This window comes from Nicotiana tomentosiformis, chromosome 1 (genome assembly GCF_000390325.3).
Source record: "Nicotiana tomentosiformis chromosome 1, ASM39032v3, whole genome shotgun sequence".
NCBI classification, from domain to species: Eukaryota; Viridiplantae; Streptophyta; class Magnoliopsida; order Solanales; family Solanaceae; genus Nicotiana; species Nicotiana tomentosiformis.
In genome coordinates this window covers 52,869,550-52,884,544 of record NC_090812.1, presented here as the reverse complement: position 1 = coordinate 52,884,544, position 14,995 = coordinate 52,869,550, and the positions used below count along the sequence as shown (strand labels likewise).

At 35.3% G+C, this 14,995-nt stretch overlaps 1 protein-coding gene across 5 annotated transcripts; it reads left to right on the top strand.

The window, feature by feature from the left end:
• The first annotated feature begins 529 nt into the window (after positions 1-529).
• On the top strand, positions 530-13,343 carry LOC104103304 (lysophospholipid acyltransferase LPEAT2). 5 transcript variants are annotated; one of them, XR_004508885.2, is made up of 15 exons: positions 531-1,111; positions 2,279-2,459; positions 2,564-2,740; positions 3,674-3,837; positions 3,927-3,990; positions 5,178-5,246; positions 6,122-6,217; positions 6,950-6,994; positions 8,219-8,289; positions 9,538-9,604; positions 11,425-11,475; positions 12,263-12,373; positions 12,467-12,514; positions 12,614-12,759; positions 12,918-13,155. XR_004508885.2 is itself a non-coding variant. In XM_018773197.3 (14 exons), exons 1-14 carry the CDS (start codon positions 633-635, stop codon positions 13,053-13,055), a joined length of 1,761 nt encoding a protein of 586 aa, XP_018628713.1. In that variant the 5' UTR covers positions 532-632; the 3' UTR covers positions 13,056-13,343. The 5 variants fall into 5 exon arrangements, 4 of the variants coding, with proteins under 4 accessions (XP_070038843.1, XP_070038840.1, XP_018628713.1 ...); XM_018773197.3 differs by lacking the exon at positions 12,614-12,759 and having other exon boundaries at positions 532-1,111; positions 12,918-13,343; XM_009611199.4 differs by lacking the exon at positions 12,614-12,759 and having other exon boundaries at positions 533-1,111; positions 2,681-2,740; positions 12,918-13,343.
• The last annotated feature ends 1,652 nt before the right edge of the window (positions 13,344-14,995 follow it).

The following is a 14,995-nucleotide window of genomic DNA, read 5'->3' as shown; positions in this document are numbered from 1 at the left end:
ACGGAGTTCTAAAAGTCAAAATAGACCGATTGGATCGTTACATATTACATGTGCTGTAATAGTATACTTGCCTATTCACTCTTTTAACGAATTGGGTCGAGCAATTTCACAAGATATATTGTTTTCTATGAAAAATAATTTGTGGTCAAAAGAATTGGATTTGTCTTGGAAAACCACTCTATAATTACATATTTGTAATTAATCAAAAAACAGATATTACGTAAGTTTCTAAATTAAAATATAGAACAAACTGTGCCATTAACTAACGGCACTGTCTCATCCATTTTAAGGTTTGATAAATTGAGATTTGCATCGAAAAAGTTACATTTTGAAGGTTAAACGTTTCATATCAAACCTAATTCTATAACCCAATCAATGAAAATTAAAAATAAAGGAATACTTTCTATCTTATCCACCGTAAAATCCAAACAAAGAAATGAAATTACCCATCTGTCCGACTTTGTCGCGTAACTTTTTGTCTGATAGGTTTCCAATAAAAAAGAAATATTAATAGCCACAGAAAATCGTTATTTTGTCGGAGAGAGTGTTTTTCCCTCTCACCTTTTCACTCTCCATTACACTTTCTCTCTCTATACTCTCCGCTTCCGGCCACCGGCAATCGTTTCCCGGTAATGTCGGACCACACTGTATCCGCTCCTCTCTTACATTCCTCCACCCACCTCTCAGATTCCGATCACGATCACGCGCCTGAGCCGCACGTGATCCTTACCGTTGACGACGACGATGGGGTCCACCAGCTGCCCAACGGTGATGATCATCAATTGGTTACTCATATTTCGGAGGTGGATGATAATCCATATGCGTTTCTTGGAGCGAAACGGTTCGACATGCCTCGATCCACCACCGTTGACCCGTTTAGGAACAATACACCTAGAATCGAAGGGGTCTATGAATGGTTCAAGATTGTCGTGTGTTTGCCACTTGCTTTGGTGAGGTTGGTGCTTTTTGGGTTCTCTTTGATGGTCGGTTACGTGGCGACACGTGTTGCTTTGCACGGGTGGAAAGATAAACAAAATCCTATGCCTAAATGGAGGTCCAGATTGATGTGTGTTACCCGGTTTAGTGCCAGAACCATCCTCTTCTCTTTTGGGTATTTATTCAAACAACGACCTTTTTTGGCTTTCAATCATTTGTTTGCAAATTTGGCCAGTCAAAGAATATTAGTAGTACTTTTGTTTAATTAAAGGAGTAGGATTTCTTGAGTTTGTGTTGGTACAGATTGCTTCTTTAGCAAGATAGACAGTGATCTTGTTGGTTTCTTGTGAAAGGGTGAAGGAGATTTATTTATTTTTTGGTTACTTGTGTTTAAAAGTGAAATAATAATTTATACGCCTTTTTTCTCAAAGAGAGGTGCTATTAGGTTAACTTCACCTCTCTTTTTTGTTTCATGTTGGTAGTACATATATTGCATTGAACTTTCATTTGTTGCATCGACCCTTGATATGCATTGAGCCCTTGACACACCCGTTGAGGACGGGTGTGATTTGAGTTTGAGTATTTCATGTGGATCCTTCAAAAATAGCTAGATGTACTTTCATTGGATACTTACACACACCTGTATTGGAAACTAATTCATCTAGCAGGAGAGTGATTAAATTAAGCAACAGCCACAGTAAGTTTGAGACTTTTTTTTTTTTTTTTTTTTTCTTTTTCTAGTAGAGTTCTTTTCTCTATGAAGAGGTGGATGGGGTGACTCACGGAGTGGATAAAAACCTGTTTACTAAGTAGCTTGGGGTGTTGGAGCTCTTGGGAAATTTAGTGGCTTAATTACGTTATTAAGGAAGACCTCTGGCCTAGTTCACGCTATTATATAAGCTTAGTTCACGCTATTATATAAGCTTTACCGGTACAAATATTTTCTTTTTAGTTGTTAAATATACCCTTACAAATCCTACTATTATTCCTTTTCCATGTATTGAAATTTTTCTATTTTTCCTTTGTATCTTGTAGCAATATTTGGTGGATATGGATTTACGAGATTAATGGTTTCATCTTGTATATAAGAGGGGTATAGAGCATGCCATTAATTGTGAATTTTATGTGGACAGTAACTTGCAAATTGAAAGTCAGGCATTTTGTGCTGTCAAAACAAAATAGGTCATTCCATGTTAAAAGAGGTCATGTCGTAGTCATATTAGTATGTAAGCTGCTGTCAGAGTTCAAGGAATTTGTTTTATTAGATTTGCTTTCCAACAACTGTGTCTGACAAAATATCTTTTTTTTTGTTCCTTTTCTCCTTTCTTATTTACTGTTCCAGGTACCAATGGATAGGGCGAAAAGGAAAACCTGCGCCAAGGGAGATAGCTCCGGTTGTTGTATCTAATCATGTCTCCTACATAGACCCTATCTTCTTTTTCTATGAGTTGTTTCCTACCATTGTTGCTTCTGAGTCCCATGATTCCATGCCTTTCGTCGGAACTATTATCAGAGCTATGCAGGTAATGGGCACACAACAACATTGTCTCAAATTTTATGTCTACTTAGTACTTATTAGCATATTGGTGCTAGTACGTATAATTTATGTTTTGTCATTTCTTGGCAGACTTCATTTGATTCTAGCTTCGAATTCTGGAATCCAGTTTATTCTGCCTCAGAATGCCTGGTACATATATCTGTAATTAAGACATTAAAGTTGCTTATGCCTTCTCCCTTTTTGCAGGTGATATATGTTAATAGATTCTCTCCCACTTCAAGGAAGCATGCTGTTGGTGAAATAAAGGTAAATAGTATCTGTCTTTGGTCTCTTGTTTTTCTATTGGTACTTGGATGATAAACATTTTTTGGCTATTATGTTAGTGCATATCATTCTGAGGTTATTTAAATCTACTTCTTACATGTAGGCCCATGATCACTTATTCATAGTTGTATATATGTTTTCAAGATATGTTGTTGAAGTTTGCCCTGGAGCACATGAAATGTTTTGAGCCATCCCAGGCAAAGCTTGCTCTTTTAATTTCATGTCTAGGGATCTAGGTTGAGCTCTATACTCCAGATAGATATAGATGCAGTTCAGTTGAAGTCTGGGGGTAGTTTTCAAGCACATTTTGCTTGTTCAACTGCTTGCCAACAAGTGCAAAGAATTATAGAAGATCGGGAAATTAATGTGTGTGGTCCATAAGAGACTCTTGATCCTTTTCATCAACAAGCATTTTGCTATTTCTAAAGCCTTAAACTTCCTATTAGTATATTAATAATCTACCCATTTCTCTTATGTCTCCTGATTGCCATCGGGGTAATGACTTATGTTACTATTATTCATTTGATATGAAGTAAATATTTATTTAGAGTAAAGCTGACACATGAGAAGGTACCACTAAAAGAAAAGCAATGTTAGCAAAATTTATATCTCCGGAATTTTATGAAGTTCATGTACTCTCTTAATCAGCTAAATAAGGTCTGAAGAAGTATTTTTCCCTTTAGCAACCATCTATTACACTCCCTTCATGGGGAGTATTTGGTGCCACATGTATATGCAGAATATATACAAAAGTTTTACTTTGTACTCCGCTAGGCATAAGAGAATTAGAAATAATGAATAGCTCGGTCCACAATTAGTAAGTAGATTACATTCTTTTCTAGAATGTATAAATATAAAGTGTTTAGCAATATAGCTATTTGATACAGAAATATGCTTTCAAGGATCTGAAAACAGAGAAAGGCTTCGTGCAATCAATTTCCCCGAGTGCTTTTATTTCCTGAAGGGACTACAACCAATGGAAGAGCTATTATTTCCTTTCAACTTGGTGCATTTATCCCAGGCTATCCTATCCAGCCTGTTATTGTGCGTTATCCCCACGTTCACTTTGATCAATCATGGTATACTCTTCCTTCTCAGCAGGTTCTTTGGGGCTGATACATTTGTTTTATTTATTGTTGCCCTCATGTGGGATTTCATTGTCGTGCAGGGGGAATGTTTCCCTAGGAATGCTGATGTTTAGAATGTTCACACAGTTCCACAATTTCATGGAGGTATGTATGACTTGCATTAAGAAAAGAAGTGACTAAGTGTTCATGGACGTATATGCACTCTTCGATGTGTGACTGCCCCTCCAATGTCAAGTTTCAAATCTATTATCTGCTTTTCTACTACGAGTCATATGTCTAGAGCTCTGCTCCTTTCCCATCTGAAAGTCTGTGCTCTTTTACATGTATATGCGTTCCTTTTGGGCTCAGTTTGTTAGCAGATTGATTTATCAATATGATGGTATATGACTGCCAATATTTAGCTTTTCATGGAAACTATGGCTATTCTTCAGGTCTTTTGAAATTTGTGGAGTAATCTGTTGAATGTTGCTTGACTTTGGTACACTGATATTTTTAGATTGTCTTAGATGTGTTTTTATCTTTATTCAGATCTATATCTGATAGAAAAAACTTATCTTCATTATGCTTAATTTAGAAACCTGCCGCTGTTTTCTCCAGTTGTGTTGTAGGCCTATCTGCTTGGGTTCAGTAGCTTTAAATATTTTACATTATGTTCTTGTTTGTTTTAGATTCATTAGTTGTTAAATTTTTTACTGGGGATCATGTTATTATGTGCTTTCAATAGTGTGTTTGTTTCATACTTTCTCTTATTTAAACTGTGCTAATACAACAACAACAACAACATACCCAGTATAGTCCCACAAGTGGGGTCTGGGGAGGGTAGTGTGTACGCAGACCTTACCCCTACCTGTAGAGGTAGAGAGGCAAAACTGTGCTAATGTATTCTTTAAAATTACAAATATATTCACAAAATATGTTCTACCAGTGAACTCTGGAAGTCTTAACTTCTAAAACTTTGGGATTCCATAAAACTTCCACTCCCCTAAAACTTTTGGAGTTTTGCTTCAATTACTATTCTGGCTTCATATGCTTAGTATATTTTGGCAACTGTGGATAATTTCATGTTTTATTCTCTTTTCTCTAAAACATAATTACATAATCTAGTAATGAAATTAACTTGCACACAAAATTTGGCCATGGCTTTTCTCATTAGCCTTTTAATTTTCCTTTCCATCTTTTTTGCTTCCTGTGTATAGTTGGTCACTATTGGGCTGGGGAAGGTATTTGGTGACATATATGATTTATTATCCTTGGAAATACTTGCCATTTTCTTTTACTAGTGCGGATATTACTGTTGAAACAATTATCTCACTTTGTTTAGTAATGTGCAGGTTGAGTACCTTCCTGTTGTTTCACCTCATGAGAATCAGAAAGAAAATGCTGTACGGTTTGCTCAAAGGGTGAGTCGATTCTAACAACAGAACTTACTCTTGTGCTGACTGGACAAGATTTTATTTTTCACGTGTTGTATGTGTTGTTGCATATAAAAACTTCTTGAATGCAAAAATATGGAGTATTCAGTTTTTTTCCAGCTTCTTTTATTTCACGTGCTTGTGCTTTCCATTATAGAAATCCTGCCCGGTAAATTGCTGCAGAATTCATGATATGACATAGATTTGTGCCATTTGTTATGTTACATGGATCCTTCGTTAGCCTTTTAAAGTCGATGAATGCTACACCAAGATGGTGGCAAAAATATGTACAATGAATAAGGAGTGGCCTACATAGCTTCGCCCCTATAACCACATGTAGCCCACAAGTTGTTCCAATCATATATACAAGTAGGAATGTTCTCATTACACAAAAACAATGATATACAAAATCTCTTTACAAGCTGTTCATGTCCCTCTCACTAGTCTGGAGTAGTCTTCTTTTTCTTTCCTTCCACACTGTCGAAAAAAAAGAACACACCGGCATCGTTCTTATGGAGTTGGGGGGTGACTTGGGACAAGAGACAATGCTTGTTGAAGTTGGGTGACTTATTTTTACAGTTACAAGGCCAACTTCATCTAAATTTTCTCCTTGCAGCTTCTGTAGTGTGGTTGTGATTTTAGTGATGAATAAATTACGTTTGTTGTATTTGAGACTCTTGTAGTGACTTGACACACGCACACAAACAAAAGAACAAATTTTGTGTGCTTGTGCAGTTGAATGTCATTTTGTTGATAACATGTGTAATCAAATGTTACTAAATGTGTGAGCTTGTCTAATCAGCTATCTCCTTTATACATCCTATTTACGGAAGCTTGATCCTTAAATTTTTTTATCAATACAGACTGGCCATGCTGTTTCAACTGCCCTCAACGTTGTACAAACATCTCATTCTTATGGCGACGTACTGCTTCTTGCTAAGGCGTTGGAGTGCAATCAGGTATATGGTTCTTTTCGAGATTTGCTAACTAAATCACATTCAAATTGCTTGTATTGATGTATCAATTTGATTTTCTTCCTCCTCCTCAAAAAAAATTATTTTCTTCCTCTTGTTGGGGGGGGGGGGGGAGTGTCTGCCCTATTCTTAGCAATATTTTCAAAAACTTTTCTTCCTAAAGAGCACATATAGCTTGTCTGAGACTAATATAAACCTCATATGCTATTACACTGTCAGCAAATAGACATTGATGCATGCAGTGCCGCTTATAGTACTCCACATGTTGCCAATCTGCTAAATATCTGGTCCTAGTTGCTGTATATTTACCTCCAAATGTGCAATCTTGATATAATAATAACATTTTTATTTTCTGGGTACTGTCAACACTATGAGACTTATGGCCTGGAAGCGTGCCAATTTTCCCTGCATTTGGAAATTCTCGTGGACTGCCTTAATTTTAATCCCATTTTGACAAGGAATTTCATATTTGACGGTGGAGAAAAAGTTTTAAGTTCAGTCTAAAAAACGGCTGCTTCTTTCTCATGCCGGTGTTCAATGTTGAATCATTCAGCATAGGTGCAACCCCTTGGAGTTTTATATGTTTTAATCAGTTTTCTTGCTGAGGAAATGATGAATACTTTCTACTTGTTAATCAAATTTGATTTCTAGTTTTCTTGTACAAGGATTTCTGTTGAATGTATCACTCTGGAGTAATGTCTTTTTATCGGTTTCCAGGAAAATCCCTCTCTCTATTTGGTTGAGATGGCAGCAGTTGAAGCGGTGAGTTGACTTTCTTTACTTCTCCTGAGAAAAGCAAATTCATCTTTCTTAGCTATTTGCTTAGAGTATGACAATTTTGAGACATGATGTGTTTATCAGTTTCCCACTTTGGGATTTTACTGGATTGTTGTTGTTGTTGTCTTGTTGATGTGTTTATCAGTTAATTGTGAGGCAAAACTTGGCATGGACAAGTACCATTGTCATTTTTTAAACTGCAAAACTTTTAGCCTCATTGCCCCTTATATTTGTTTTAGTGCTCAAATATAACTTTTACTTTTACCCCCTAAGTTTAAAGTAGACTCCGTTGGTACTTTTCTGTCGTTGCTTCGGATACTACGAGGAAGTTCAGTGAGCAGTAGCTCAAATGGAGAATACTCCACTGTTTTTTTATATACTCTTAGAGTACAGAGAGGATTGCGATTGATATAGGTATTGGATGACTTTTATGGAGAACAATAGTATTGTATACATTTTCTATACTGGGATTTTCCCCTTTTTGCTGCCAATGAGAACATTTACTAAACAAAATGCTATTGCTTTGGGTCTGAGCGGGTCTAGTTTTTGTATTTAGGTTTACTACATTTGGACCTGCTAATTTAGCATTTGCCCATTATGAAGTTCTTTGGTTTCTCTACATAAGAGATATATTTGTATTGATATTTTCTTAATTTCTTGAGGATAATTGCATCTTCGCTGTGGAGTGATGTAATGTTGATTGTTGATACAGATTGATGTTGGGGAACGGTAGAACAAGGGATCTGAGTGATGTAGAGAGAACTTTGGAAATAGAGTTGACTTTTGTGTGCATACAAAACAGAGAACATCATAGTATCCCAGACATTTGTTGTCATCAAGCTAATATTACCTGTGTAGTAATTGGTAAAAAGATCTGACTCAAGAAATAATTGGTTAGCCTTTCTCGATTTCATACAACCATGGCTTGCAAATACAATAAAATTGTGTAATTATGTACTCTATTGTTGAATTAACACACAGGAAAAAAAGGTATTCTTCCCATGAATGAACTACCATTTTTCTGAAGAAGCAGTCCAAAATTTCTACTGACTGACAAAATTATTCAGTGGCTTATTAAGATATTTGAAGCATATTATAACCTAATTGTATGCAGATTTTTGTGCCTTTGTAGCAATGTCTTTTTCCAAAATGTGGACTGAACATGATAATTGAAAAGATATATGATCCTTCTCATTTTCTTGTTTTTAGGCATTTCATTTGAGCTCTTTGGAGGCTGTAGAGTTTCTGGATGTTTTCCTTTCAATGAACCCAGACTCCAAGTATGTCATTTTTCTTGTTTCAAGCATTTCATTTGAGCTCTTTGGAGACTGTAGATTTTCTGGATATTTTCCTTTCAATGAACCCAGACACCAGGTATGTCGTTTTGGCTTATGGGAAGGGCATGGACTTTCTGTTGCAAACAGTGCCCCCTTTCTGTCCGATGCTGATTGGTTATTATGAATTATTTGTCAAGGAATTTGACACGAGTTGAGGTTGTGGACTTTCGGTAATTAAGTGGAAGAGAAATAACAATAATAAGGGGTAAAACTTGTCCTTAACTATTATGGCTTTCAATCAGGAGTGCATAGGTGGGCCACACTGTGTCAGTCCTCACAAGGCTTTATAGGCTTTTTTAAACACGAGAGCACGTGAAGTGATAACTTTCTAGATCTAGTTTTTGGCATTTAACTTTTTAATACATTATAACACGTAATATCCACACAAAAAACTCATGTAATATCCAAATATATTAAAATGCAGAGATTGACAGTATGATGGCTCTGGTAAAATTAAAGCTATTGGAAATGCTGGATTTCATATTTGGGGTAGCTGTAGATTATAACAAAATACATGTCTTCATATCACACAAGGGACTTCAAGCTGGATAAAATATCTGGGTACTGGCCTGGTAGCAAAGAAGCTGGTTGTATGTACACATGTATTTTGTTGACCAATAACTTTAGCTGTTATGTGTTCTCTGGTACAAACTTAGTGAAATTTAGATCGTCGTCCTTTATTCTCTGTTCTATTCACGCTGATCGTATATAACGATTAATTACTCAAAAAGTACCATCCATTTTGGATATACTTTTCCCGACTTTATAAAATGAAGGTTAACATGTTCGGACTTGTTTGTGCTCCTCATGGCTCTTTGTGTGATCCAGCCTTTTCTTTTTTGTTTGTTCGTGAACTGATTTAAGTCACATGTCTGCATCTCTTTGCTCAATTTAGTTGGTTTTTCTTGTTAGATGACTATGTTTAAATGTAATTCTCTTCTCACAATCTCTATTTATTGTGTGAGTTTCTCCCATTCTCATGTTATACGGGTGTTTTGTTGGGATGTCATTACACCCTCCTTCCTTCTTTATGTGGTTTCAAGAGAAAATTTGAAAATTGTTCTTTTCTTGTATATTGATGTATCACATTTTTTCTCCTATCCTGACTAGATTTTTGGGATTTGTAGTTTTGCTTTCATGGAATTTTTTAATTGTAAATTGTACTTGCAGTAATATCCATTGTTTCTGTAGGGGACAGGTCGAGATTCATGACTTCCTCAGGGTTTTTAGACTGAAATCCTGTACTCTTTCTGAAAAGGTAAAAAAATATATTAGTTCCGATTGGCGTAGTTCAGAATTTTGAGCATTTGTTCTCTTGTTAGGGCTTTCATCATTCAGTCTCTTGCATCTGTTTCCCTGATAATTATGGTTGTTACTTCTTTCATTGGTAACCTAATTCTTTACCTTTTAGGAGTTACTTTCTTGGGCTTGTCAATGTCTTTTCTCATTGCATTGTGTGTTTTCCGTCATTTCTTCAGCTAATGTCTACTCTACTTGTTACTTTTTTGTCTTTTAACTTTATAAACAGGGTGGTAATCTTATAAAAAAAAAAAATTTAAAACAGGGTGGTAGGATTTTGAATGCTAAGGACTGGACTAAACTTATGAATGCCATGTTAGCTGAGGTAGGATTATATCATCAGGTTGCAGGTTGGAGGAAGATTGTTATTCTGAATTAAAATCTCATGGGGTTAGATCCTGATAGACCACTTTGACCGTCAAACTTAATATAAAAGGGTCAATTTCCACTATTGTCAAAATATGTGCACCGCCTAATCAAAAAGCTTAAATTGTTGGAGAGGGATCACGCATATTTATTTTTATCTTAGGTATGCGGCACGTTTTTCATGTGCAAGTCTATGTCTATTCTTGCAAAGCATGTGGACAGCTGATGGGTGGCGGTGAGACCCAAGTACTAGGATCTTTGCTTACTTGATACCATGTTGAATTGTGTGATGCGTCATATCAAAGATTAAGCTGAGATTAAGTAGTTAGAGGGAATACTTTTACTTGTTTACTTCCACTGCCATCCACCACTTCCAGTGTTCCTCATTGCTGCTGGCTCTAATCACTTGCCTTCTTCTCCAACTTCTTTTGGCCGTGCATATAGTACCGTCAAAACTCCTTCACAGTCCCCCCCCCCCAAAAAAAAAAAAGAAGCCAAATCCTCTGTCCAAAAAAAGGAAAAAGAAGAAATTTGCTGCAATCAGTGCTCTGTTCCCTTCCTCTTGCTCTCACAACAAGCATGTTCCTCTCCTCCCTAGTCTTCATTCTCAAGGAGTAGATTCTCCCTTCAATATTTTCTTTTTGTGGCTGCATGTCCCCTAATCTCGTCTGGTAAAATGTGGAGTTGATGAAGGGAGGTCCTACTTGTAGTTGGGTAATCGATGGTTGAGAAAATCTCTTATAAATGTTTTCACTGAAACGACGAAATTTGTGTCAAGGGTGTTGTGGAGCTAAAAATAGTGTTGGACTGGTTTAATAATAAGATTCCATTGTGTTCAAGACATAATTAAGGAAATAAAGTGTATCCTCTCTAATAACTTAAACTATTTGATGAGGCAGTTCACTTTAATGTATCAGAGCAAATAGAAGTTTCGAGTTCGAGTTTGACAGCCACCTTTCTTTAGAATAATATCCGCGTGCTTGGCTCAGATAAAAGAATTAGGCACGTGAGGGGCTGTACTGATGACGTAATTAAAAGTGTATTATCGCTAGTAGATTAAACTTTTAGATGACAAGGTCTGCATACTTTAACAATCATGATCAATTTGACATATCAAACATGAGAATCTAAGTGCAATTCTACAAATGATCACTTCATCACCATCCTATATACCTAGGATTCTCAGGATATCAATCTTTCTACCAAATGACACATAAGAGTGAAGATAATTTTTTCTGAAAATCATATCAGTTACCACTAGGTAATAGGAAGTTTAAGATGTCTGTGAGGTCAATTTTTGTTGGTGAAGTATAATAATTTGCTTTAAAAGAAGTCTATTTTGTTAAAGAATATCCTTATAAAAAGTATAATAACTTGCTTTATCTCCCTGAGCTATTCTTTCTTGTATTGCAGATATTTGGCTTCATTGATATGCAGAAGAGCGGTAAAATAACATTCAAGCAGGTGCTCTTTCTTCACCAATTGCTTCTGAAATCAAGTTATCTGCTTACTTGTTTTAGGAACTAGATTCAGATTTATGAGCCTATAATCTGATGTACATTTTTTATTTTCTCATAGATATTGGGATTTATACATTGCAAACATAATTGAATTATCTTTTCATCCCATTCAAATGTTGGCAGTGCCTAGTCGACATTTATCAAGGAAAAAAAAGATCTAATCTCTGAAGATATTCAAGACTAAACTTGAAATAATTTTATTTTGTAATCCATCGTCGTCAATTGAAAAGCTGACAGAGAATAATGAGGACATCATTGAATCCCATATGGCTAATGATATATGTCAAATGACATTCATTAATTTTATAGGGATCTTTGCATCATTGACGACCTTCATATTTTACTTTTTGAAAATTATAATTTGATATCCAGGATTAAAGTATGATGATAAAAGAGGGGTGAGATGTCTGGAACTCTTTATCTTAAAATAAATAAAAATAGTAAGAGCTTCTCTCTTTGTTGATAATGGAATTCCTTTTTATTTTATTTTTGTGAATCATATGTTGCAATTCGAGGACTCGTTTTAAAAACGTTATTGAAAAGAAATTTCCATTTAGGCTTGAAAGCTTTCGTCGCTTTTCCTGTGATAGTCATTTTGACTAAATAGGTACGCTTTGATGTATGCCACTATGGTTTTGGCAAGGGGGTTGGGTGGGAGTCGGGGAATGATTTTGTTTTATGAATGAAATTACAGATGTAGAATTCATGATTGATCTGTTTGTTGCCTTCAGTTTTTGGTTGGTTCAGCTCATATCTTGAAGCAGCCATTGTTTCATCAAGCCTGTGAATCAGCTTTTACTGCATGTGACGACGGTGGGAAGAACTACATTCTGGAACAAGAGGTATGATCACTTTCATTCTTTTTGTCTGATAGCTCTTGTTATCAACCAACTGCAGATATGACTTGTCCCTATAACTTCCATGTGCTTTTGCAGTTTAGGTATTCTCTTATGCTATCACTTCCTGGTTTGAGTAGCAATGAGGTGAGTTGTTTTTTGGCTAGTCTTGGGAAACTCTCAGGCCACACATACATTGTTGCGTGGACTCGATATGTAACTGTACTATTTTTGCTTGTAAACTAGGTCAATTCAAGTTTTACCGCTCTGATAAGTGTTATCACTTTGTAAAAACGAGGGGTTTGTTTAACCTGTAAGAAATGTATAAAGATAGCACGCTGTACATGAAGAACTGAGGTAGAGACTCATCAATTGGCTTGTCAATTGCTTGAGTGAGTGGATTACTTTCTGACCGGAAAAAAGAGTGGATTACTTTGCTTAAATAATACAGATAATTTTTCTAGAAATTAGGTTCAAGGATACTAAAATTGTTATGGTTTTTCTTATTGCTATACATCTTATTTAAGTTTTTCTATCTTGACCATCGCAGATCCATGGACTCTTCACCTTGTTTGATACAGATCACGACGGGAAGATCAGCAAGGCCGATTTGATCGCCTGTTTAAGAAGATACCCTTTGTTGATTGCCCTATTCTCACCTTGTGTATTGCAACAAACTTGCCCATAGCTGGTCTCTAGTATGGAGAAGTGATCTAAATTGATGGACATATGCACCATCAATACCAGTGTTGTGAACTACTAATATATCTCAGAAATTTTGTTGCTTAGATTAGTGTATTTATCCTTACAAACATGCCTTGGGTGTTAATATGCCATTTGAATGGAGCTCTGAGGCCTAGAGGTGAAAGTAAAATCTAGGTTCGGTGACTTCTATTAATTTGTAAACGTTACTCAAAACTTTCAACCCTCTTGTTCCCGAGGTTTCTATTTTACCCTGACACACTTTCCTTTCAAATTCTACACCCATTGTTATATTCTCAACATTCCTCAAATTAAACCAAGTATTTCTCACATTCCAGCATATAAAATAGTTAATTTGGGCAATGTGGAATATTCGATTGGAATAAAGCTTGGGAGAAAAATTTAGGGCAAAATACAAAATTGGTGATCGGTCAAAACTAATTGTATTTTAGCCAAAAAATAAATGTAAAAAATATGGATCAAACTTTCCAACTTTTATATCCAAAAATAAAAAGGAATTCAGGGGAAAAGGATAAAAGTTGTAAAGTGGTCTCTTCACGAGTTCTTATACAATTTAATACACTATATAACTTGGTTTTGATGTATAAAAAGTCATTACACCATTTTGATCAGCCATGACCTTCAATACGAATATGCAATTTTCTCAAAATATTTTAACCTGCCTTTTCTTGATGATGTTTAACCTAATTTCGTGAATGTTGTATAATTCAAGAACAAAGTGCATTATCACTTTGAAAATTTCATTTTTCATATACTTAGTTTAAAAAGAAGGGGAACTCATAATAACATCAATAAGGAAGTAAGCAAGGAGAAAAGACAAATCATCCTTCCTTTTACTCACCTAGCTATAACAAGGAATACCAATTCATATCAGGGTTCGCCTAGAAAGAAAAAAGAAACTTTACATCTGATGTAATAGAAATAGTTTTTAATTCACTTGACAGGAAATATAGAGATTGAAGTAATAGAAATAGTTTTTCAGAAGTTTTTACTAGTCAATTAGACTAGTAGAATAATATAGGGGCCAATTTGTGCATATAAACAATTAAACGCCATAAGTTTCCAAAAAAGATACACATCAAGGAATATATTCATATCCTTTAAAAGTAATTATATTACCTAAATACTCACCTAATTTTAGTCTACCAATACAATTAATTGGTCCCGGAGAGAGAATGTACCTCTCGAGATAATTAATATATAAACTTTTGGATTATTAGTGTATAAAGGATAATTAAATTAATAGTAGTCATCCCACAATTAATTTACATTAGAGGGAATAAAGTTGTTGTACCGACACCTGTCACCACAACCCACCCCACCATGAGTTTAAGGCCTGTTTGGGAGTCCACTTACTTTGAGCATGTTTTCCTGATTTAGTACAGGAGTTTAATTGGTTGTCTGATCTTGGGACCACTTTTGAGTTTTGAGCATGACTTCAACTTTTCAGTTTTAGTTGCCAATACAAACGCAGTACTTTTATTACTATTCTATTTCATTTGCAGGCTTTAGTTTTATGTTTTTTTCTAGAGATTTTTATTTTTATACATAAAAGATATAAAAACATAATTTTTTTTTTCAAATTGCAAGTAACCATAGGAGATCATTTTCTTCTTGGTCCGAGATAGCAGAGAAGCGGATACTGGATTGATGGTCAATTGACTACTATTCACCAGAAAAATTATACTGGTATATAAGTCAAATATTTCTTTTAATATATACATATTAATTTGAATATTTTTAGTGAAAATTTTGATTTTGCCGTTGTGAAGAAAGTGCAAGGGGTAGAAGATTGGTCAAATTTAATGTGTTTTGAAGTCCTCCATCCTTTTCTTCAGAAGTTTTTTGAGTATTTGTTACTCTATCACTCGTTTTGCATGATCACATTTGACTGAAATTAAATGT

Bases quoted from the DNA above. Each gene is read 5' to 3' on its own strand.
- LOC104103304 (XM_018773197.3), top strand. From the start codon at position 633: ATGTCGGACCACACTGTATCCGCTCCTCTCTTACATTCCTCCACCCAC. The intron at 2,460-2,563 runs GTAATGGGCACA...ATTTCTTGGCAG, and splicing joins CTATTATCAGAGCTATGCAG to ACTTCATTTGATTCTAGCTT. The intron at 6,218-6,949 runs GTATATGGTTCT...ATCGGTTTCCAG, and splicing joins AGGCGTTGGAGTGCAATCAG to GAAAATCCCTCTCTCTATTT.